General features: G+C 31.9%; 1 protein-coding gene across 1 annotated transcript in view; it reads right to left on the bottom strand.

The window, feature by feature from the left end:
• Positions 1-393: 393 nt before the first annotated feature.
• Shaw (potassium voltage-gated channel shaker cognate w) overlaps positions 394-26752 on the bottom strand; it is a 71510-nt gene continuing 45151 nt past the window's right edge. Inside the window, exons 3-7 of the mRNA XM_077431243.1 lie at positions 26125-26319; positions 13330-14010; positions 9206-9347; positions 8974-9132; positions 394-728 (exon numbers count right to left, since the gene is read on the bottom strand). Of these exons, the coding sequence (XP_077287369.1) occupies positions 394-728; positions 8974-9132; positions 9206-9347; positions 13330-14010; positions 26125-26319 (1512 nt within the window). The remainder of the gene's footprint in view (positions 729-8973; positions 9133-9205; positions 9348-13329; positions 14011-26124; positions 26320-26752) is intronic.

Genomic DNA, 26752 nt, shown 5'->3' with positions numbered 1-26752 from the left:
CAAAGAGTTTCATAAATTCAAAAAAAATTTGAATTCTTCACAGATACATACCTACTGAAAAGCAAAAAAATGTCGCAAAGTTAAATCTCAATGGGAAATGCACAATTCATTTTGATTTAGAATTATTGAAACTCTTATATAGATTGATTTAAATTTAATGTTAAAAATCAACTCACACGGTTTGGTAAAAATAAGTTGCACCATCATTTATATCAGTGAATTTCTTGCACTAAAGACATTTATTCGTTTTGTGAAACATTACACTCTTGTTTGCATAGTGTTTTGCTAAAATATTTCGAGCCAAGTCGTTCTCACAGAATACATGAACCGAACAAAATTTCTCAACTGTCGATGATTTCAATTTTTCGTCAATATAATAATGATAAATAAAAATTACGACGACGAGACTAGCGATTGGAGTTCGCCATTCTTCTCTTCGCCGCAGTCGTTATCATCGGATTGGTTCGCAATCGGATCCACTTCCGGTTCCGCTGTCGCAGGTAAGGTCTCCTTGGTGAATTCCGGTGACTCCGAAACCATATTCTTCTCGAGGAATCCCTTTTCGGTGACGTTCTTCTCCATTAGACCCTTGCTGAGCAGATTTGACTCGGCTTCTAGCGGCTTTCCACTGAAAGCCAAGTTTTCGAAGCACTGGGTGGCCTTCATCATGGCCAGGGCAGGATTCATGTCGAGACCATTCGGACTCAGGGTGGCTGTGATACCCACCCCTGGCATCATGCTCAACGTCACTATTCCGAAAAAAATACAAAAATAACATTAGAAACATCAAAAAAATGATTGAATCGAGGATAAAAACCGATTAACATATAAGTTCCCGGAACGTGTTTTATTATTGTATTATATTAGACATATATTATATACAAATCAAAACGGTAACAGACAGACAGACTAAGCGGAATGTGAATTTTCAGAATAAATCTTATACATAGGATTATAAAAGTGAAAATGACCAAATTTTGAATTCAACTATTGAAGCGATGATTGACTTTCAAGCAGTTAGCGCGTCAATTTGGACACGCATTTTTTCAATCAACAAGAATTTAAAAATTTAAAAAACAGTTTGTTTATCTATATAAAGAAGCACCTGATACTCAATTTTTGAAAGGTAAATAATCTTATCTGAAATCCGATGTTTAATATTTGACGTATTTATTATTTTAATTGATTATTTTCTAATTTGTGTTTAGTGTCAACCCTTGACACTACCTCTTGAATACATCACAAACTAACGAAAAATATTGAGTTTTTTCAATTTAATTAGTATCACAGGATATTTTTAGATGTCACTGTGAAGAAATCGAAATTAATTTCGAGTCATAGCCTTAAATACGAAGTTTAAATACGGATTTAAGACTATTGCGTGTCCATATGAATTAACTCGCTGTATTATACATATAGAATAAACCATAACGAGCTAAAATACGTTGCTCTATTTGGCTAAGCTTTAATCTTTAATCCAAATATAAAATAGGATGAAAGACTACGATGTAAATGTGGTATAACTTCAAATTGAAATAATCTCTAAAGAAAAATTAAATAATCATTTAGTTATGATAGTTACGCTACTTTTAAATGAGATTTATTTGAAGAAAGTTGATATTGCATTAGTATATTTTGTAAATAAATTCAAAATGTTGACATTTTCATTTAAAACTCCGTGTATAAGACTTAATCGGATGAATTTGCAGATTTACGAACTCGGCTAAGGGGGGTTATTTAAGTATTTAAATATTATAATTGAGTAAAAATGCTATAGTAGAGCTTTCGCAATCTACGCAAGCTTCCAATTCAGCTCGGATAAATTGCGTCAATTGATTTTATTAAACAAAAAATGAGAATCATCTTTACTAACCTGTTCGTAATCAACCTATCGCAATATCACACAGCATGCATATGATAAATGCATTGTGAATAATATCGTAAATGTACAATTAATAAAATCGAATCGACCATTACGAATATTGTATTTAAAATAAACAAAAAAAAAATATATATATATTCATGCACTCATACTCACATATAGTGATTGACACATAGTTGTGGTTAAAAATATTTTTCATACATACATACAAATATAAAAGTAAAAACGTGAAAAAGAGTACAATCTTGTCCATTTGATATAAAATCACATCGAAAAATACACGCAAACATTCAAAAAACATATCATGCATATATATAAAATACTATAAATGTTAATAATTCATAAGTAATATTTGTAAATCGTAGTTAGTATACATGCTGTGTCGAATAATAATATAGTTTTGTTATGGGATCAAGTATTAAATATGCTTCAACCATAAGCATGCGATTTTAGTATGGTATATACTCTAGCGCTTATAACTACGTATAGGTATTTATTAAATATAATAAAAATAGATGCATAGTCGTAATATTACAATAAATACTCGATCTAAGCGTATAATCGATTGATTTTCATCAAAATAAGGGGATGACAACTATATATGTATATAATAAATAAGGTTTTTTTTTTTCAATACGCATCCAGCATTTTTTTTAAATAATACAGTATGTACATTCACCATACGCCATACAGTGGCCAAAAAAAGAAAATTACGATTAGTTATAGTGATTTTTATTTGGTACCCTATAGCGGTCTAGTCCCGCCCTACATCCACCGAGGCTTTGGTTCCATTTCTGCCCAAATTAGAGTTGCGTCGTTCCTCATCTGAAAACACTTTTAAAATCAATTCAAAGCCTGCTATCGATCGCCACCTAGCTATCCAAACGAAAAATATATCTATTCATGTCAAAATCTGTTGGGTTCAAACTAACGGTCCACACAAAACGCTAGTCAATATGTTACATGTTTAGTAAATGTATAACACACAAAGCTGACGACGAAGAAAGCGCCATTGTTCTATGGTACAAAATAAACAACAATAATAATTAAAAAAAATACACCGACGTCACTTCAAAAGCACAACACCATAATCCACGTTTAAACTACGTCAAAAATCAAGAAAAAACAGGTTAGACCAAAAACAAAGCTAGAAGAAAGAGATAGATAGACACGTAAAAGAGGTGCAAGCAAAGTGTGAGGATCAAAAAGTTACTATAGAAAGTCATCTCTACTGTATACAAGGGTATTATGAAAGAGAAGCAAAGACATGTTGAAGATGAAAAATAATAAAAAAAAGTTGAAAATCAAACCTGCGATGATGGCAGTCGGGAAGCGGGTAGCTAAAGCTTCTAATTTGGGAGCTACGAGCGGTGGTCGGTGGTGTACTTTATTATACTTGCTCGGGACTATGGAGGGATGTTGTTTGAAACTTTTCAGGAATTGCAGTGTACTGTATGTTGTGTGTATGTTGATTTTTTTAAACTAAAAAGACTTTCGTTTGGCTTTTTCAGCTCATTTTTATCAATTACCATCAATTTTTAGCATAAAAATCTTCATATAGACAGGAAAAAAGCGATGTTCTATATTTTTCAATACTTTAACGTACCTGAATTCACGAAAAAAATATAAATTTAAACACTACGTATACATGTATATATTTTTGATAAGCTGATTTAGCATCGTACAAATTCTAATATTAGTACAAATGAGCAAAGCCTGAATATTTACGAACCATTCTGTTGTATGAGTAAAAATTAAAGCAGACATTCATTGAGAGATTCGTTGGCAGACAAATCTTTAACTATCTGTCGTTTTAATCACATAAACATTAATTTTTGAGGATCTTTTGTTGAACAATTTTTTTTTCAAATGTGGTTTTGAATAAAATTGAAAGAAAGAAACTAAACTTCACGTTTACTGCTAAAAAATATTGTGTTTGCAATTTTTGAGAGTCTATTATTTTATCATATTTTAATCTTTGAAAAGTGAATATTATTAATAGAACAAAAACTACTCAATTGATTGTATTGTATTGTGAATAAAAGCCATATCTGCTGGAAGAAAAGTTGAGAAAAATCTATGACAGATATGTAGATAGCTAGAGATTCGTCTGCCGAATTTTCACCTTCAGAAAAATCCGCTTGTAAAAATAGTAATTAATTCCATTGTACGAAAAAATTGTTTGAATTTTACGCCGAAACTACTATAATTCCAATTAAAATATTTTATCAGCTTAAAATCCTCCACTCTAGAACAACAGAATCGTCAGAATGAATGCGAGAACATCGTGGCTTAAAATAACAAGCAAAAGTTATACAACATCAAAACATCCATAGCGAAAGCTCAAAATTCGTTGAATCGAATGAATTATTAAAAAAATATTAAACATATTGTGTTAGTATGGTAGAATTATCGTCAGGAACGACAACAGGTGTTCGAAGGAGGCCGCAGGTAGGTATAATAGATAGGTTAAATAACACTAAAGTCGTATAGAGAATAGATAGAGATATATCATAGAATGTGCATTTGAAGTCGTTATGATAGGTGGTGGTGGTGGTGGTGGTGGTGGTGGTAGTGGTGGTGTTAAAGTGGTTAAAGGGTGTGAGTGGAAGGGTTGGGCTAGTTTGGCCTAGACGGGGGTAGTTCGGGCAAGTTTTCCCGAAGCGCCTCGGCCTAGTGGCCGTTAGAGCATGCTCAGGTTCTTTCTTTTGAAGTGGTTAGGGGTGCTTTGGATCATGGCCTCTAGCTCGCTATGGTCGCCATCTGTGGAATTGCGCACCACAAACGCACAATAAAAGTAAAAAACGCAAAATAATCCAATATTTTCATATTCACTTAGGTGTAGCCTCATTTACGTATATGCGAGTGTCGTAGCGTGGCCCGAATTTTTGTTTATTTTTTTTTTTTTTGCAAATTTTTATTCCCCTCGGATAAACCGAGAGACGTGTGAAATTTGAATGGATAACTGGATTAAAAAGTATACATATGTTTGTATATACATACATATATTGGTGACTTAATTTTTTTAGAGATCAGATTTTGGAACTGTTTAACAGGGTCAAACAGTTCTAAACATTGTAAATAGATTTTTGAGCTCTTTTTTCTATTATGCTGTACATTAACATTAGAATAATATAATACTATGATTACTAACCAAATTAAATAAAAAATTTAAAATAGAAAATGATCAATAGATCAGTAGCTATTAAAATAGATGTAAGATGTATTGTGAATATAATTTGTAATAATAAAAAGAATTTAAAAATCAAAATCAAAACAGTTCTAAACACAGATTACCTAAGCACAATCTGCTTTAGATCACCGACTTTAGAGAGGCTTTAATTAATATTATGTATCAGATGTATTATGAGCATTTATAAGAATTGTAAATAGGTTTTTGAGCTCTTTTATCTATTATACTATACATTAACATTAGAATAATATAATAATATGATTACTAACAAAATTAAATTAAATTGTAAAATAGAAAATGATCAGTAGATCAGTATCTATTAAAATAGATATAAGATGAATTGTGAACATAATTTAGTAATAACAAAAAGCAATTAAAAATCAAACAGTTCTACGATTAGTTACTTGAAAATGAACACATTAATTGAAAAGTGTATAAATTTTTGTTTTTTTAAGACATTTTAGATTTTGGAACTGTTTGACAGGGTCAAACATTTCTATGATTAGTTACTTGAAAATGAGCACTTTCATTGAAAAGTGTATAAATACATCTTGTTCATAAGTGTAAGTACATAGTTTCAGTCCTAAATTGTCAAAATGTCATGATGATTTTGATTGAGAAGATGATAAATAAATGATTTCTTATATTGTATACATATCTATAATGGTTCCTTAGATTTTTTTAAAAGCTTGAGTGTTAATAAAAAGGTCTGTATGTATTTGGTCAGTAAATTAGGTTGATTTGGTGTAGTTATAATAGATGATTACTAGGTTATATTATCAGTCACTGACTGCTTGACTATTGTATGTTTGTCAAAGCACTATTATCAATAAATCTTATAATAAAGTTAGTGACCATTTAGTGAAAAAACAGACCATTTAAATTGTTGCCTAGCAAAAATAATACAATTAAATTATTTCAATGTACAAAACAGGCCACTTAAATATAAAACAGGAGCGGAACACTGATAATAATCAGTATTCGAATCAATTCATATTAAATAATTTTTTGATATTATATTACGTCTAGTTGTTTTGAAATAATTTTAAATTTTATATAATCTTGTTTGGTTTTGTTTTATTATTATAAAACAAATATTATTATTGGTTTTATTATTATAATGTAAGTATTATAATTTATATAATTTTATATTATCTTGTAAGCTGTTTGATATTACATAACACTCTCATTTGAAATATTAAAAACACAAAGGCTTTAAAAAGAAAAATTTTGTTTATTTATAAATTCAAAACGGTTTGATGTAGACTAAAAATTTAAACAAAAAAATCTTTAGAACCTCTTTTTTAATCTTTAAAGTTATGTTTTGAGAAATTAATATATACTATTCATATTATATTATATTAACTATGTATGTTGTTTTATTATATATGCATGTATATTTTTAATTATATTTAATTAATATTTACAACATTTAATATAATAAATTAATACTAACAAAATTTTCAGTTATATTTAATTAATATTTTGTGATCTTTATTATAAGTTGAAGGCATTTTTTCCATATACAAAAAATGTGAGCTTTTAATGCAATTCAGAATTGAAATATAACTATTATATGTACATACATAAAATAACCAGCAGCGTGGTCTGGTGGTGAGTATTGAATTCTTTCGTGCTTGATGTCACTGGTTCGATTCCCACTAAGACTCTCGTTGTTGGCCGAATGTTTCTTATCAGACAGAATTTGCCAATTTTTCTGATTTTCATTGAAATGGTTCCCGTAAAATTGGCTTTTCCTTCCCAATTTTCTATTACAAACCTTGAATTATTGCTATATCTCAGGTTTCGCCAGATTTATCACCATAGATGTCTCTGTGGTTGTTTATCGAATGTGTAAATTCGTATTGCTACATGAAAAATGTTATTAATCGTATTTATACGATGTTTGTAATATCTGAACATAGATGTCAGGTATTGTTTCGATTTAAATGTGTATGTATGTAATAATTACGTATTTAGATGTCTCGTTAATTATGAGTTTTCAAGTAATCAGATTATTAGTCACATTGCGGTGGTCACAAAGAGAATTTTTACCATTAAAATCGCGAATACACAATATTTGGCACTCAAGTTCTCGTTAGTATGATGGACTTTTTGGCTGCCAGATGTTCCGTTATAGAGATTTTAGTGACTTTGTGATCAGTGCTTTGTGACCAGTAATCACCGAACCGATTTTTCAATGTCAATAAATTAGCCATAGTGACGACCTGGAGCTCATCTGTAATGTCACTATGGTGAATTTGTAAAAAAATAAATAAATACAACTGCATAAATACTATTTTATAATTGGTCAAACCAGACAATGAAGATCAATGAAGAAAACGAAGTCAACTTTATTTTGTTAAATTTGTAATTGATATGAATAAATTATCAGAAAAAAATACCAAGAACCATTAGAAATTTTTCCCTTAATAACTTTGTATAAAAATATCAATTCTTCAGTTTCTCATATAATCTCGTTTTTAATAAAGTCCAAAATTCACAGTCATCCATTCAAACAGTACTGAACCGAGCTGAAATTTCATATACGCTACAAAGTAACTAAGACGGGCGCTGGTTACATTTTGGCAAATTTAGGCCACGCTAATGTACAATACATATAAACTTTGGCGAAATTGGTAAGGTAGGTGTTAAAGCTTATTAACACTTTCCACTCCGTACGTCAGCGGGGGCGGAGGCCCGGTTTCGAGACCTCGTGATTGAAACGGCTTAATTAACCGTAGCTCTTATAATTATTCAAATAATTAATGGTAATACATAATATGGATCGAATAGGACTTACTAAGGTTTTGCACACACTCTGCAATAAACAGATAATTAATTCATCACTATATGTATATACATTTACGCCATGTTTATATGTATTTGCGTACTTGCATACATACATATAGCGTCTTTTTATTTAATTTCGGTTTGTTTTTAATACATTATAATAATACATGAACGATAGATAAAGCAAACATTAATAAAGCCTCAAAATTTATTAGGTATATTATATCATGTCGAATTATTATAATATGATAATATAACCTTTAGTATCTGTACTGTTTATTATTTTTAAATTTATATAATGAATTGTGCACGTTAAAAATACATGTATGGATTAAATTAAGCGTCGTAGGCAAATAATTCGCAATGAATTCGGTCGAAAGCAACTCGTTTGATTTTTGTTAAAGCAATGCGCCGTTAATTATTTGCTTTAACGGCGTTAAATGCGTCCGTTATTATGAAATTGGAATGCTATTTGAGTGAAAGGAATATATTTTTTATAATTTACTCTACGGAGTAATTATTTTTTATTTTATATTCTATCAATCAGGCAATAATAATGATATCAAAAAAGTAAAAATTCCCCGATCGGTCGAATGAGGCTATGAAAATGATGTTAGTTTATTTTTAGAATAATTTTAGTTTGATCACCTGGCGTTTCTCAGGTGAGCGGTTGAAATTGAAGCTAAGCAAAAGCTTGTAAAAATTGAACATACATATGTATCTACATACATATGTATGAGTCTAAGCTAAAGTATACAAAATTAGATATATTATACATACATAATACAATTTGCATAATAGAAAAACATATTTTTTCAATAAAATTGCTTATTCCAGTTTCATAACGACCGGCATAAATATGCGACAATAGTGATCGAATAAAGCGTTAAAAATTAAAAACATTTTTTAAAAGCGACTCCTTCTGTACTGTTAAATCGGAGATCACTGTAAGCCTTATATTATAGGTTATATAGCCTAGCAAGGCTATATTCATATATATTATGATATCTGTTAAATATTTTGGTGTCGATATTGTCGTATAGTAATATCGTTATAAATTGAAATTATAATTTTTTTTCATTGAATAAAATAAATTAAAAAATACACTGACCCAATTTGGCGCCCATCATCTCCTTGGGGTGATTGGATTTAATGGCGTTCATTCGCCTGTTTTGAGCTGCGGGGGCCCCGGCACCCGCGGGGGGCCCGCCCTGGCCCGGAGCCCCCGACAATGAGCCCGCTGTTCCTCCGGGGCCGGCTTGACCTGACACAAATTTAGCCCGTGACAATGATTTAAATGGATGTGTTGAATTTTGATTAATTCAAAATATACGTACCAGGAAGCCTTGGTCCCCTAGGTTGTTCAACGGGCAGCACTCGCCGCCTCTTCTTGGGCAGTTTGGCCCTCGCCTGCGTGTGCGAATAGTACATGGCGAAGTTGGACACTATGACGGGAACCGGAAGTGCTATTGTCAACACCTGGAATATTTGCACAAAGAGTTAAAGTCATGGCATGTCCGCTTGAGCGACGTGTCGACGCGTTCGGGTAATTCCAGTAGCGTGGTCTAGTGGTGAATGTTGAATTATCTCGTACTTGATGTTACGAGTTCGATTCCCGCTAAGTCTCGCTATTGGCCAGACCTTGATTTGTCAAGGTCGATCGTTTCTTATCAGAATTTGCCTATTTTTCTGATTTTCTTTAGTTATTGTTATATCTTAGATTTCGCCATATTGCTCACCATAGATGTCTCTGTGGTTGTTTATCCAATATAAAATTCGTATTATTACATGAAAGTTATTCATCGTTGTTTATCGTATTAATGCGATATTTGTAATATCTGACGATAGATGTCAGATATTGTTTAGATTTACATGTATCTATGTAATAATTATGTTGTACATAAAATGGGGTACCCCAGTGCCGGTTTTAGGGGGGAGCTGGGCTGGGCGACGCCCGGGGGCGCCAAATAATTTGGGGCGCCGCTCGATGCGCTAAAGGCGATTTAAAATTTAAAATTAGAGCGCCAAAGGCACTACAAAATTTTAGATTAGAGCGCCAAAGGCACCTCTACTTTCTAAATTAAAAAAATTGTACTTGGCAAATTATATTCATTGGGTGAAGGCGCATTCCTTTTTGTATTATAATTAACGTTTTCTTGTGGCAGCCACAATTTAAATCTTGTGCTATACAACGCTGCGAAATCTTCTGTAACATCGTAAACTTTTTTCGATACTCTTCAAAAATTGTTTACACTATTTTCTGCTTTAATATATTTAACTGATTATGTGCTAAAAAACGTGATTACGTTTCCTAAAAAATATCTTAGATTTGAACAGTTAAACGAATATTCGAAGATGTGGGGGTTTTTGTATTTTGTAAACAATCTACTGAAAAGAGTCGATCTTCAAATTAAGCTCACCGAGAATTCAAAATCTGATATTATTAGCAATGAACCCTTCTTTCAAATATAGTTCAAGGTAAAATTAATCCACTCATTGTAATCAATTTGATAAAACAGCATAATTTACAAGAATTATATCCAAACATCTGGGTTGCTAGCTTTTGCTGACACTGCCTAAAACTGTAGCAAGGTCTAAGCCCGGAAAAAGGAGGATGGTAATCCAATTTTTATAATTTTTTTCTAAGCGTGTTCAGAAACAATTGCCCCAAGGCGCCATTGGGTGTAAGGCCGGCACTGGGTACCCCAAATCTCGTGAATATGGATTCTTACCACTTGAAGAATCAATTTTCAAAATTGTCAACGTTAGGTGTCTCTTTCGTTATGGTACGACATATAGAATTAAAAACAGGTGTAACAAATATGATCATCAAGCCCGATTGAGAAGAATATTTGAGTCCAGTTGTTCAATGATTAGACCAGGAAACCAAAACTAAGATTTTTACCATTGCGAAGGCATCAATATGACTAATCAACCAGCAATTTTGAATAAAAGAAATATGTATGTAATATGCTAAATATATCCACCCCATAAAATTATGGTGAACGTTTGACAGTCGGCGCTTTATAAGATTTTATGGCTTTCTCCTGATCTTCGTCGTACTAGCGCTATCCCGCCTGGTCTAATCAAATGAATTTTCATTCCTCGGAAAGAAAAACTCTTTCCCAGTCTAGAACAGTCAAAATTTTTTTATCTTCAGCCCACCAAAGACGAGTTTTTCTCATTTTCCTCGTGACAAAGGCTTTTTTTGCAGGGTGCCGCGATAATGATCCACATTTACAGTTTGTTATTACAGACTGTTTTAATATTTACAGTTTTTCTTGACTGTTCAATGTACTGTGATTAATTTGTGATGCAGTTTTGAATCGATTTTGTTGCAAGATTAGTTTGAAAATTTGTTTCCTCGTTATTTTTAGTAAATCTACTTATTGTAAAATGGCTACATTCCATTCATCGAAAAAATTATTTGTTTTCCTCGCACAGGGCTACGATTTTTACCTTTTCAGCGATCGAAAAAAGCTCCATCTTTTTAGTAATTAAAGCAAACACTCGAATAAGACGCCCTGCTTGAAAGCCAGAGAGTAACTGACTCAAAAGTTTTTGGAAATAAAATGTTGGGTTGTGTTGAAAACGACTTTAAATTTTTTTTAAGAAAACTCCTAGAAGATAAGATGCAATGTGGTGAACAATGGAGAGTTTCTGTCAAGTTGATGCTTGATGCGCTTCACTTTGCGCGGAGTGTACATTGACGTTATTAGATTATTTTATTTTTAAATTGGGTCATAGCGACACAGCAGGTGTGATGGTTGATTGCATATTTTGCATATTTTGATTGCAGTGTATGATAGTTGGTTTCGAAACAAAGCTCAGGAGCTAAAACCTTGATAGTTGAAATAATTCTGAATACAAATACTTTTAATCGCATTGTATTGTATTAACTTCCATTTTCGATAAGCTTATCAAAAATTTCAACTCATTTTAGCTAACGGATACCTGCAAATATGATTATGAAATTTATTGATACACAAATGAATGTATGTACACATGTACAAATGAGATGTAAGCCAATTTAAAACCAATTTGATACTTTCACAAACATGTTCAGCACGATTTTTTTTACCTTTAGTATCGTACATATTAAAGACTTTGTATAGTATACTATATGTATGTAAGTCGTTATAACATAGTCGATAGTATCGAACAAATTTCATTTATATAATATTGTTATCGTCGAAAAGAGATACCGATCATGCTACGAACGAGCCATAATGTGATAGAATCAACATGCATATTTTATCGCATGGCATGTTTCACGTATTGCACGAAATATCTATATTTTTTCCTTATTATATTTCCATGTGAAATAAAATGGAAGGAAAAAGACGATCATCGTAGCATGCGAGAATTCAGATATGTCGATAATCGTCATTCTAACGTGAACACTATATGACGCGTGTTCATGATACAATTGTTTGACGTTTCAATTTAATATCTAACCCCATTTAAGGACGAAAATATTGTTCAATATATCTAAAAAAAAAGATAGGGAAACAACCGTAAATCTATGTTTGAGAAAATGCGTTGTGTCGAAATTAAATAAAGTTGGTTTGTATTATAAGAGTGGTCTTCACTTTGGCATTTCGATAAATATGTACATATGGAAGACCTGGTCCGGATATCACACTTTAGTTGATGCTTTTTTTTCAATGTTTCCTATAAATAATAGTTATGATTTTATTTTGAAAAGTGTAGGTTTAGATGTCTATCAACGTATATACATTTTAAATGTATTATAACCATTCAAATGAATCATTAAAAAAAAATGGCCGTAACAACTGACTCTAGCTCTGGGATGATTGTCACAGGTAAGGCGTGCGAGTTGATTACTATAATATAAAAATGGCTTGTAAAATCTAGTATGATAAAAGCTTTGTAAAATATAAAAGTTGAAAACAAATATAGAAATATATAGATAGACGAGATTGAAAAGAGAGAAGTCAAACAAGCGGTGAGAATGCCTTGGCCAAAGAACAAACACCGCCATTTCAATTTTATGAAGACATATTTTTATCATTCATTATTGTAGCCTATTTGTGAAGTAAATATATATATATATGAGAGCCTATAATGCAAATTTTATAAGATATAGTGTGAAAAATATAAACTTATAGGCGTATTAGCAATTGAAATCTGGCAAAACGAATGGCGAGGGGGGAAAGTCAAACATATAAGGCTACAGGCTAATGGCAAAGGGTTAACTGTCACCGTCTCCAAAATTTTTGGATACTTAAACGTGTTTATTACGATTATATTTCACCATTGACTTATCGCACCTAATTGAAATCTTTATCGGCGGCCAAACCTTGCAAAAATGGCAAAGTTTCAAACCGATCAGAAGAGTGTAGTTTAGTTTAGTTTATCAGACCAATTGATGAAGTGAAAATTTGATAAAATGAGGTTCTTTTGTGGTAAATGAAGTTAAATAGTTTGGCAAACTTACTCCAGCAAGTGCACAAAGTGCTCCAACGAACATCCCAACGTAAGTTTTGGGTGCCATATCCCCATAGCCCACGGTGGTCATGGTGACCAGAGCCCACCAAAGACCCAGGGGTATGCTGTTGAAGTCGTTGTGTGGATTCGCCTGTATCCTCTCGGCATAGTACACCAAACTGGCGAATATGACGATGCCGAGCACCAGGAAGAAGACGAGCAGCGTCAGCTCCTTGGCGGACGCCCTGAACGTCTGTATGAGGATCTTCAGCCCGGAGGAGTGCCTCGTCAGCTTGAACAGCCTCATTATCCTGATGATGGAGAAGAACTCTAAAATATCGGCGTTTTCTAGGTGCGACGCGAACTTCTGCAGTATGAGATCGATGTAGAAGCTGAGCGTGGCTATGTAGTCTATGATGTTCACGGACGCCTTTATGAATTCGCACTTGTTCGGCGAGGATATGAACCGGACTAGGATCTCGAGGGTGAACCAGGCATTGCACACGCATTCTATGTAGAAGAATGCAACGTGTGCATTCGTCTGGGTCTTGTCCAGTACCCAGTCTGTGCTCTGGTTCGCAGTTTTCACGGTGAGGTTCCGGATTACTGGTACTCGCATATCTGGGTGTGTCTTCAGACAGAACGATAGGATGGAAACGCAGATGAAGAACACCGATATTACCCCAATTATCTGAAAACAAGAAAGCAGACAAATGGTTAGAAATTTTTAACTTTATAAATGGTTCAATTCCTATAAGGTACAGATATTCATATAGTACAGATTATTTAGGAGTAACGTTTGATAAAAGAATGAGATGGGCACCTCACATTGAGGCAGCGAAATGCAAGGCGATGCGGGGTATATCCTCAATATATCCAATATTTAATCACCATAGTTCTTTATCAACGCTAAATAAAATAAAATTATATCGCGCGCTCATATTACCATTATTAACCTATGTTTCACCTGTATGGAATAACGCCTCGAATACTAACCTTTCCAAGCTCCAAGTAATACAAAATAAATCCCTTAAAATAATTAATAATACACCCATATATACTAACCTGAAAAAACTGCATGCTATATATAATATTCCGTTTGTTACAGACATTACTAACAAACTAACCAGTAGATTCTATGAAAGAATCACTAATAACCATACTAACACACTTGTGAAGAGTCTCGGTGATTACAACAAAATGTCTATACCCTTCAGGTATAAACCCAGATTACCTAAACACAATCTGCTTTAGGTCATCGACTTTAGATAGTCTTTAATTAATATTATGTATTAGATGTATTATGAACATTTATAAGGATTGTAAATAGGTTTTTGAGTTCTTTTTCCTATTATGCTTTAGATTAACATTAGAATAATATAATACTGTGATTACTAACCAAATTAAATTAAAATTGTAAAATAGAAAATGATCAGTAGATCAGTAGCTATTAAAATAGATATAAGATGTATTGTGAACATAATTTCGTAATAATAAAAAGCATTTAAAAATCAAAAAAATATAGTACAGATAGTAAGTGGCGATGAGAAAGTCAAAGTGTTCAATAAAGATACAATTTGAATCAAGCAATCTTTCTGTATGTCAATTGAAATATAATAGACTAGCTGAGCCTAGCATGCTTTGCAATTCCCATTTCCGTTCCCGTTGCGTTCCCGTTCTCATTCCCGTTCCCGTTCTCGTTCTCGTTCCCATTTGTCGGAAACATGCAGACAGCGAACACATTTGAAATTATTCAATTGTTTGTTTATTTTACGCTAACAACGCAGGTCACGACGCGAAAACGTTTGAAATTATTGCGTTGCAATGCCACTCATTCCCATTTTTCCCGCTTCTATTCCCGTTTTTAGACGATTTTTTTACAGTAAGCTTCCCGGACATGCATACAACAAATACTGAAAGTTCCATCGTAATCGGTTGAGTGGTTTAGGAGACAGACAGACAAACAAACATTCATTTTTATATATGTATATAAATATTATTGTATCTAGTCTTAAGGTTTAAAGTCATAAAAGCGATGGTCAAGTTGTATACAGGAAAACGTCAAGGAATTCAATAATGTTTTGTTTGTATGGCAATTCACGGTAAGAACTTTTCAAAAATGAGGCTTTGAAAATTTACCTTTTTCAAGATACATATGAGCCGTTATATTTGAAAGTGGCAAAAGTCAACTTTTCGTCATTTCGAGAAATATTTCGCAAAACATTAAATATGATGTTTTACGTTTAGCAATATTTAAAAATACCGGTGACCTGTAATCCGTTTATTCTGCATTTCCGAGATTCTGAACATATCGATAACAATTTGTGAATTAAGTTAAACAGATATAGTGTTTTTAGAACTGATAGTTGGACTTTCTAATATAACGGCTCATATGTTGGGTAATCTATCACAGGTAAAAACAAGTGGGTAATAGGTAGTACCTTGACGAAACCGACTTACCGTGTTAATGAAAGGATTACTATACTTATAAATGTGTAGGTATATTTATATACTATGCACATTCGTAAAAGTGGCTCTAGGCGTCATATTGTTGTCAAGTGAGGAAGGTCCACAGACTTTTTCAAATAATTTTAGCATCAAGATGCATTAAAAAAAACACAATAAGCAACATGGGATACATTTTTATAAGTAAATTGATCATTTAAGTAACATATTATTCAATAAACATCGTAGTTTGACAGTTTTTAAAAGTGCCATGGCGATCGCCCGCATTCTATGTACATAAAATTTCAGGGGTGGCACCAGAGAAATGTTAAAATTATTTTTAAATAAATGTAAAAACATTTCTCTTGATGGCGCCGAATACTCAATTATATTAATAACCAATTATTTAAGTTGAATTAATATAAACATCGTCCATTTTATATTATACATATTTTTTTTGAAACTATACATTACACATTAATTTAAGAGTTCCCAAGGACAGACAAATACAAAAAAAGTGGATAAAAATAATCCACCAACCGAGAAAATAAAGAAATTGGCCACTAACGCCAATCACCACCATTTGCTCAAATTGTAAATAAATCTATATCAAAATAAAACTTTAATTTCTGTAGTGAATATGTGATGACCCTGATTATATTCTGTGCGTTGTAGCGTAGTTATGGAGATGTACCGCGTATTATTGACACAAGCAAAGCATTAGTAAAGGCACTTTTATTATTATAACATTTCTCTGTATATAATCCACGTCTAAATTTAATTAAATTTTTTACTGGTTTTTAGAGGTGCTATATAAATCCATCTTTATGCGAAAAATTCAAAAACAGAAATCTTCTTCTTTATTCTTTGTATTATTATAATTAAATGAATGAGATATTCTGTATGCTATAAATGAATATAGGATCACATCACAAACTCACAAAGAGTAAAAATGCAGCAAGGTTTTTATACGAAGTGCTGTATTTAGTCAAGTAGTGATGTACCAAAGATGCATCCATTGCACTGTAAATGTCCGCAAATCCTTTTTGTCTTTTACACTGAAAGAACAGTCGCAATCAAAAAGGCGGAACTTAAGAGAAGTCTCCGCTTCCTCAATCTGCAGATTCCATTTCCTGGGAAGTCCTACTCTTTTATCGTCACAAAAAATAGAACCAAAGAGAAAATGTCTCACGAAAAAAAAGAACTAGGCAAGCATCGTTTGCATGTACGGTATAGTGAAATTTTTAGCCATGCAAATTTACGATAGGAATTGAAGTGATCGAATTTCACACCAGGCATTATAATGCTACGAGGAAATTTATGCTTTCGGGTCAAACGGATTTTCCGAATATTTGATTCGATTCTAGAGTATGTGAGATGAAAACAATTTATTTATTACGCTGTGTGAGCACTTGTTTACTTATTTTCAATACGTTATTGATAATGGATGATTCCATGGCTATTTTGAATGTTTTTTTATAAAGAGAGGTGTCACTTCCGGTCAACCTAAAATTTAAAAAAACAAAACGCTTCTCTTTTGGAATAATATTTGGACTTATTCAATACTTCAACACTTGCTAGAAAAGATTTTAGTTATATATTTACTAGTTTTTTGCCCGATGAAAAATCATCGCATAGGATATGGGATATTAAATTATTAAATAAATAAAAAAAAAAAAAATGTGTCGGTTCTGTGTTCGATACGGTCGTATGTTTTACAAATACATAACATAATAAATACATACACAATAAAAATACATCGCGGTCGTATTTTTTTCAAATACCTTTAAAATATAATTAATATAATATGTATATTTAATTGAATATGAATAAAAATGGCTCAAAACCGCGCTAAATCAAATTACCGTTGTATATTTTTTTATATGACGCGACGTAAGCTATTTATATTATATGTAGGTCTGTTACTGAGAGTTGGCGCGAACAAATGCGCTTGCGTAGTGTTTGTGAATAGGGCACACTGCATTCAATAATAAAAATACTCTCTGTCTCTTTCGCGCGCACGTGTGTGAGTATGAGAACGCGCCAACAGACAGTAATATAGGTAACAGACCTGTAATATAGAGATAGACCCGATGAAAATTTAATCGGATGTATTATAAGTAAAAAAATACCTACGATATAAAACAGCGATAGAAAATTTTTCAATAGATGGCGTAAAATGCTCTGAGATTATTTTCCTAGAGGAAACATTGTTAGCAAACAGTATATATAGAGGTTTTCTTGATTTGATATCATATTCGTAAATTTTGCTGGCAATATTTTAGCTGTGACGTACATATGTATGTCGAATCGAAACGACTATATGTCGAATAGTACGGTTAGCGTTATCGCACACAAAAACACATTATATATGATATAATGTCATTGATCCGCCTTTATTGGGAAAAATTTGACCTTTGGATGATTGATATTTTGTTCAATTTACCTACATATATAATTGCCGTAAATAAAACTTTCAAATACAAAAAAGTTGAATTATAAAATAGGAGTTTTATTGAAGCAAAATGTTCAATATAAATGTTGGATGACCCGTCATAATGAGAAAATGAGAAACTAAATTTGTCGTAAAATGTAATTGTTTCGTTAAATTATATAACGAAATTTAACGTTTAATTATATATTAAGGTATAAATAACGTTTCGAATAAATGGCTCGTCGCTTACTTAATATTTTTTTATCGAACCCAATTAAACTCGATAATTGAACTTCATTGGTTCGGGGAACCAATTAAGTGATTTAAAGCCACCCCCAACTTAATTGCTGCGTCGTTGAAATGGCGAGGCTTCGCATTGTTTTAACTAGGCTTCTTTCTAGTTTTTTTTAAATATCGCTATTTCAGATTTGTGTGTTTGGAATTGCATTAAAAATATATCGAGCGTGACGGTAGTCGAATGAGTTGAAAAATAAAAAATAAAAGTATCACACAATAGGCGTTTGATTTATCGATTGCCAAGTCCGCGCAGTCGAGCCATTATTTATTGCAGTTTTGTGCATCGATTCTGTGCAGTTAGCGCATCGACAATGCACCAGACGTATACGTAGAAATGCATTCGGTCCGTTTCACTCTAAGGTTATATAATTTTCATCGGAAAATTTATTATTTACTCTGCGAAAAAATTCAGTTAAGATTTACTTGATATTGCGAAGCACTTCGATTACACGTCAACTATCACCGTGAGAATTTTATATTTGATATCGATTTTCATCGTCACTTATGTATCTAATTATCAACAAATTGAAGTGTCAGTATGTCTTATCTGGATATGTCAAATCTATCGTATTCTACATTGAATGCATGGATATATTCAGTGTATTATATGTATAAGCAAGTGCCTATGTATATTTAAATTTAATTACGTGTACTTGTAAACTTGTTGTTTTTTTTTATAATTCAGTCATATGTAAATAAGTGAATCCCATCAAAATTTATATTAAATTATTTATTTTTAGGGTATCGAATATATTATAACTAATTTGAAGTAAGAAATTTATTAAGTTTTCTAAAGCTGCAAACGTGATGTTAAATATATACTCGTAAATATCAAATATTTATGCTAAAAATCAAACTGCATATCGTCAACAGAATAGTCTTCACTTTGCCGAAAATTTATTTGGTTTTAAAACGAGGTAAGTTTCTTTTTTATAATTTTCATAGTCCTTTTTTTATTTTTTTAGAGATTTGAGATGATAATAAAAGTTTAAAAATAGTACATCGACCTTTTATGGACACGATTATTTATTTTTAACTATAAATTTATCTCACCATATCAATTTTTAAATTGTATATACTTATTCTATTTTTCTAAAACAAAATAATTGCCATATGAAATTTTTATAAAAGACTTACTTTTTGGAAAACTAAAGCAATTAAAATTTTTGTCAAAGTGAGCACAACTTTAATTGACAGCTTACTATTGAAACCTTCCAAGTCTCAATTTATCTGAAAATTAAATTAATACGTCAAAAACTTAAGTATTCATCTTTATTAAGTTATATTTTCATTTGTTTATTTTGTATTTACCTTTTTCATTTGTTTTATATTTGTATATTTCAATTTCTTCTTATATTCTATCTTATAACCTTTTCCAAATATTTTAATACTATAGTTTAATTATGCAATGTACTACATATTTTGTCATGCCTTTATTCTTTACTTTTTAATTTGTTTTCCTTATATTTATCTTTTTCATTTTTGTAAAAATCTATTATTGGACTCGGATGTTACATATATTATTTATTTACTTTTTGTTTTTTTTATACCTATCTCTGTACATCCTGTCTGTTGATTTTTCAATTAATAAAATAAAATAAAATAAAAAATAAAATATTAAGGATTCATCGTTCAAGTAACATACATATGTATATTGAAATAATTAAATCTTAATAATAAATAATCAATAACTAATAATCAAACATAAAACATTGTGTATATATTTTGAATTGAAATACCATTCAAATATAAATAAATAATTACATGCATGAGATTTTAATATCAATTTAATTATATTAAAAGTCAACGCCTCATAAATGTATGTATGTATGTATGTATGAATAGTTTGAGGCGAATTTGTAGAGACGATTTATCCAACTCGATCTCGGGTTAAATTTCACTTTGTTGTGGATGCCATGGATGATGTCAATGTGCCAGTTTTGAGGGGGATGTTTCCTTCGACCGTCCCATAACACCCCCTACGATGTTATTCAACGGATGTGTTATCAATACGAGGGGGTGGCAGGGGGTGCTAATCTTGATATAGACGCCTCAGGCTTCTCGCAAGGGGACGAGATGAGATATTTGCGGCACGTACGTCACCTTAATAATGGCAAACCCTTCTGCAACGAAATTATTCAATATTCAATATTCATAGCCGGATTTACGTGGTTTCCGTTTACGCGGTTTCGCTTCAATGCCGTGGAAAAAATGATTACATACATATATCCGAGTACGTGAGTGGACGCATACGATAAATGTGCCGCGGAGTAAAAACAATACGTCGTGTGACAACGTGGGGTAAAAAACCGTGGTTTTGGATACAAAGCTTATATCACATCTTAAGGAAACATCAACAGTTAAAATATATATATATATATATATATATATATATATATATATATATATATATATATATATATATATATATATATATATATATATATATATATATATATATATATATATATATATATATATATATATATATATATATATATATTTAATAATTGAACGAATACAAACATTTGAAAAAAATTGCTGAAGTTGGCCAATTCATAATATAAAAAGTTGTAAGATGTAAAGGAAGATGCTTCTCGATTCCAAAATCCAGGTGAAAAATAAATTCCAAGGACTCTTGGAAGCACTTGGTGTCTCCAGGAAGGGTGGGAGAATAATTCTGCCCATTATAATGGCGGCAACCGGCACTCACGTTAGCATTCTAGTATATCAAGAAGTTTGTAAAGGACTTCGCAATGACATTGATTGGTCAAAACAATGTAAATATAAAAAATATCTATTTCAGTTTAATTCGGTCGATTATGATGAGTTTTATGTAGCTTAGAACAAGTAGATTAATAAATAAAGTAAATAGTTTTTTTCAAACTAATTTCAATTAAGATTACAATATTAGACCCTTTACTATTGATTTTAACTGTAGATATTGTTGCGTAGGGGTGGGTGGACGATCCAAACAAAAAGCCAAAGTCGCTTCACAGCATTTATTGGGTGATTAAAGAGATCCACGCATTGCCAGTGTTCCCTCCAGAATGCCTTCATATGGTCGAAGTACCTGCTTATAAAGGGCAGGTCGCTCGACGCGTTTGCTACACAGTCCTATGGTCTCGGCATGCAGTCTCACCCTTTCGCGCTGTCAGTTCTGAGAACTCTAGCGGGAAGTTACCGAATGCCCTTATCGACCACTAAGTCAATTCGGGGGTCTTCATTGTTAGCCGACTGCACTTAAGCCTGGAGATAATCCTCGAAAACCAAATAAAACGGCGGCTCCTTTTAGCATATGCTACAATATCTATTCGTTTTTATTGTATTTTATTTATGTAACGTATGCCACCGGTTAAGTGCAATCGGATTAGGCCGATAAGCATCCCAGAGACCGTGCGACCGTTATAATTGGTTTCGAGGATTATCTCCAGACTAAGTGCAAGTCGGCTAAACAATGGATGGACTCAACCACTTCCCACTAGAATTCTTGAAACTGACAACGCGAAAGCGTGGGACTGCATATCTGGTACGTGATCATAACAATAGGTAAACAAACGTGTCGAGAAAGATGCCCTGAGCGACCTGTCCTTTATAAGGAGTACTTAGACCATATCAAGGCATTCTGGACGGAGCATTGGTAGTGCGTGTATCTCCTTAATCACCAATAAATGATGTGAAGTGACTTTGACCTTTTTGGATCCTCCACTCACCCCTACGCAACACATATATAATATACAAACAATGCAGCATTTTTATATCACATAAAAATGAAAATAGTGTCTTAGCAGCCAACATTTATTTATTTAAGGTTAGGTTAGGTTAGATCAAGTTAGGGTTGATTTTATCTATTTAAGATTAGGTTGTTAGGATTAGTGGTACGTTGTAATTCGAATTACAATATCACTGACATTGAGAAGAGAATTTGTAATTTGAATTTTATTGTTATATCCGTACTCACTGCTTGAGTCAGTGAAATTATAATTTCACTGATAATAACAGTTTCACTGTAACATCGACACTGATTTCATATTTTAAATTTAGCATATTTTAAATGACTTCTAGCTACATACATATTTACACATGTTGTTTTCATTTTGTAATTTTATTATTTAGCATAATGTGTATGTATGTTGGTTTTATCTTTATTTATATATGTATGCTATTTTTTATTTTTATATATATATGAGTAATTTATCTTTATTTATGTGTTTATGTGTATATGCATGTATAATGTTTGTATGTTTATGGATGTATGTTATGTATGTGTATGTGTATATGTATATGTATATGTGTATGTATGTATATGTGAATATATATATATATATATATATATATATATATATATATATATATATATATATATATATATATATATATATATATATATATATATATATATATATATATATATATGTGTAGGTGTGTATGTATGTATATGTATATATGTGTATTTTATATTTATGTATGTATGTATGTGTATTTGTGTATACGTGTAAGTATTTGTGAATTTATCTTTATTTATGTGTTTATGTGTATATGCATGTATAATGTTTGTATGTTTATGGATGTATGTTATGTATGTGTATGTGTATATGTATATGTATATGTGTATGTATGTATATGTGAATATATATATATATATATATATATATATATATATATATATATATATATATATATATATATATATATATATATATATATATATATATATATATATATATATATATGTGTAGGTGTGTATGTATGTATATGTATATATGTGTATTTTATATTTATGTATGTATGTATGTGTATTTGTGTATACGTGTAAGTATTTGTGTATATATGGATGGTGTACATATATGTTTATATAATTGTCTTTGGCCAGGAAGGTGCATTGGGTTTACCTGTTAGGCCTTCTTGGTGTAAATTAAATAAAAAAATAAAAAATAAATAAATAAAATATAACCAATTCGCATAATTGTTCCCAGGACGCAAATTTTTTTCAGAATCGTTACATTTGATATAATTTATGCAATCCGCTGATTGAAAAAACGGAATACACCGAAAAATACGAAATAAAATCCAAAACCAAAAATATTCAGTAGCGCGATCTCTAATTTATGTACGCAAAGGACGCGTTATTCGCCGAAACAAATAACACCTGCAATGCCGCCGGTGTGTATATTAAATATTTTACGAGGTGCTCACGAGATCACACCACCCCTGCTGGTAATATATATTGCATAGGGTGTGATGAAAAAAAATACCCGTTACGCTTTATAAGGGTTACCTTTACCTTCGCCTACAGTAGTACGTACGCACACACATGTAGTTCTTTGTTCTAGCGCTAATATGTACTACATGGAGAATGATGGCGTAGAAAAATCCCACTGAGAATTTTTCGCATATTTTGTATATACAATTACACTTGAGTAATGACTGAAGCGTGCCCTATTCAACTTATACGCATACATACTATATGTATGTAGGTATAAGATGTCGTACGTGTTCATCAGTCGGCGGTTATTGTGTTAACTATAATATTGTAGTAAACCCTTTGAAATGCGGCCACGCTCGATATCAAATATACAAGACAGCCTTTCAGAAACCGTATCATGATGATACTCATGTATAATACCTATATATTGTTGAAATGCATTCAAAATATAATTATTAATATATGTATTTCAAAAATTCTATTTAGATAAATTTTGATGTTCATACATAATATTAGATTAGTTGAGATTAGTACTATTTATTATTACATACCTCCTTTACGTTTCACTTCACAGCCTGCGGTTTTTCCGACAAATTATCATTACTGTAATTTAATTTGATTATTAAGTATTAATTTGAAATTGAAACATTCACATATCAAAACACGTCGTGAAACGGGAACGGAAATTGCATGCGCTATTGTGGCATTGAAACGCATGCCAGTTTCAGCTAGTACACCATAAATACAATGCAGATCATATTCCTTTAAATTATATTATAAAAAAAAGTTTTTTAAAAACATACCTCTTCTATAATTTGTATTTAAAATTATTATTTTGAATAAAAATGGTGGCACGACAAATCAGCGCAAACCAACTTAGCGCAGACAACTCAGCGCAATGACAACGCAGCGGATGACAATTTAGCGCATGGACTATTCAGCGCAAAATCAATTTTTTCAATAAGTTTCAAAAGTGTTTTCAAAAATAATAACTGTATTGAAATTGTCGGTCATATCTACATGATAATTAGATATGACTAGTCACCGGACCCAGAAGGTGCCGCGTATTGTTCAAAGGTTGTAAATGCATTGTTAAAGGTTTACCGAAACTTTTTTACAAAGAATTTACAACAATGGAACAATGGATAGCACTGTGACTATCCTACCTCTAGATATGACCGACTACTCTTTGTGCCTTTGTGCCCGGTTTAGAAACCCTGCTTAAAAATAAAATTTTGCGGCCTTAGTTGAGAAACCCTGCTTGCGTAATATTTCAAGGCACAAAGAGTATCAAATAAATTTATTCGCATTTATGAAATTATCATGTAGATATGACCGACAATTTCAATACAGTAATTATTTTTGAAAACGCATTTGAAACTTATTGAAAAAATTGTTTTTGCGCTGAATAGTCCATGCACTGAATTGTCATCCGCTGAGTTGTCTGCGCCGAAAGGTCAGCGCTAAGTTGGTTTGCGCTGAGATGTCGGTGCGCCGAATAAAAATACCAATAAATTTATTTTACTACCGCCATCTATGTTTAAATATTTATATGTTTATAGATATGACCGACAATTTCAGACCGACAATTAAATGTTTATAGATATGACCGACAATTTCAATACAGTAATTATTTTTTAAAACGCATTTGAAACTTATTGAAAAAATTGTTTTTGCGCTGAATAGTCCATGCACTGAATTGTCATCCGCTGAGTTGTCTGCGCCGAAAGGTCAGCGCTAAGTTGGTTTGCGCTGAGATGTCAGTGCGCCGAATAAAAATACAAATAAATTTATTTTACTACCGCCATCTATGTTTAAAACTAAAAACTGGATATATGTACGTCAGGCACTTTTCAGAAATTCAAATTTCAAAAGCGTCTTACACGATATTTTTGCACCATCGTAATGACGGAGGATACATTTACTTATATTGATGACCAAAATGAGCAATATAGCAAAGTATGAAAACGATCGGATAAGAGGCAAAGCTTTTCATGAATTGTAATCGTAAGTGAAGCTTAAGAGGTATGTAAAAGAAACAGGTTTAGGTTACTAGAACTTACTATTTCATTCAGTAGACTATTCCCAATTTTAACCTCTGCATATAATATTAGTACGATTCATAATGTAATGAAAATCAAAAGAAAATTTTGACGATATAAAGCGAATGTACATAAATTTTGCCCGGTGATGGCGAAATAAAATATTATAATGGGCGTGAAAATTTCATATATTTATAGGCGAGCCTTATTTATGCCTCATACGTGAAACTTGTCGACCGTAATTTTCTAAGTCGCTGGGCTGAAAAAAGTTGCAAAATGGATACTATATACATATTGTGCACATACACAGTGCGAAAAGGGACGGTCATCACTACTTCGTTTTGCGATCAATTTCTGATATGCTATCTGTGGTATTTTTACCTTTGCGGCATTGGAGCTGTACGGTTCGTCGAAGAGACTCCACATTTGAGGTTTCAGATGCTGCCACCAGGATACGGTCCCTTTGAAGTAGTCTTCTTCGAAGCCGAACTTCCTGGCGATCTCTTCATCGGATGGCTTCTCCGTATCAAGATCGAGCCTGTCCAGAACGGCTAGGGTCTCTTGCGTGTCTCGATGCTGTGAAAATGAAATGCAAATATATAAATGAAAAATCGGAAAATTTTGCCATACATGAATATTAATATTTTTGGTGACCCTTTTTAATGAAACTTTTTCTTTTACCACTCAAAAAAAAAAAAAGTTAATTGGAAATGTAAATTTAAGGTTCGTTAATGAAACGAAAGCATAGGGACAACCCTTGAATAATGATTCGGACTTAAATATATTCAAAATATCGATAATATAGCATATGAAATGCCAACCGTAGGAATTACCGGTAAAAAATAATTATAATGCGAGGTGAATTTTTAATCATTAATTTTAGATTACATTATAAAAAGCACTCCCTCACCGAAGTGGGGTATGCAAGTGTTTTTCAAAGCTATACACCCTATATTTCTTGTATTCATAGAATTAACTACAAGAAATTTATTTTTATAGATTTTGTATG

This window comes from Arctopsyche grandis, chromosome 5 (genome assembly GCF_051622035.1).
Source record: "Arctopsyche grandis isolate Sample6627 chromosome 5, ASM5162203v2, whole genome shotgun sequence".
NCBI lineage: Eukaryota > Metazoa > Arthropoda > Insecta > Trichoptera > Hydropsychidae > Arctopsyche > Arctopsyche grandis.
This window is presented reverse-complemented; position numbering and strand designations above follow the sequence as displayed.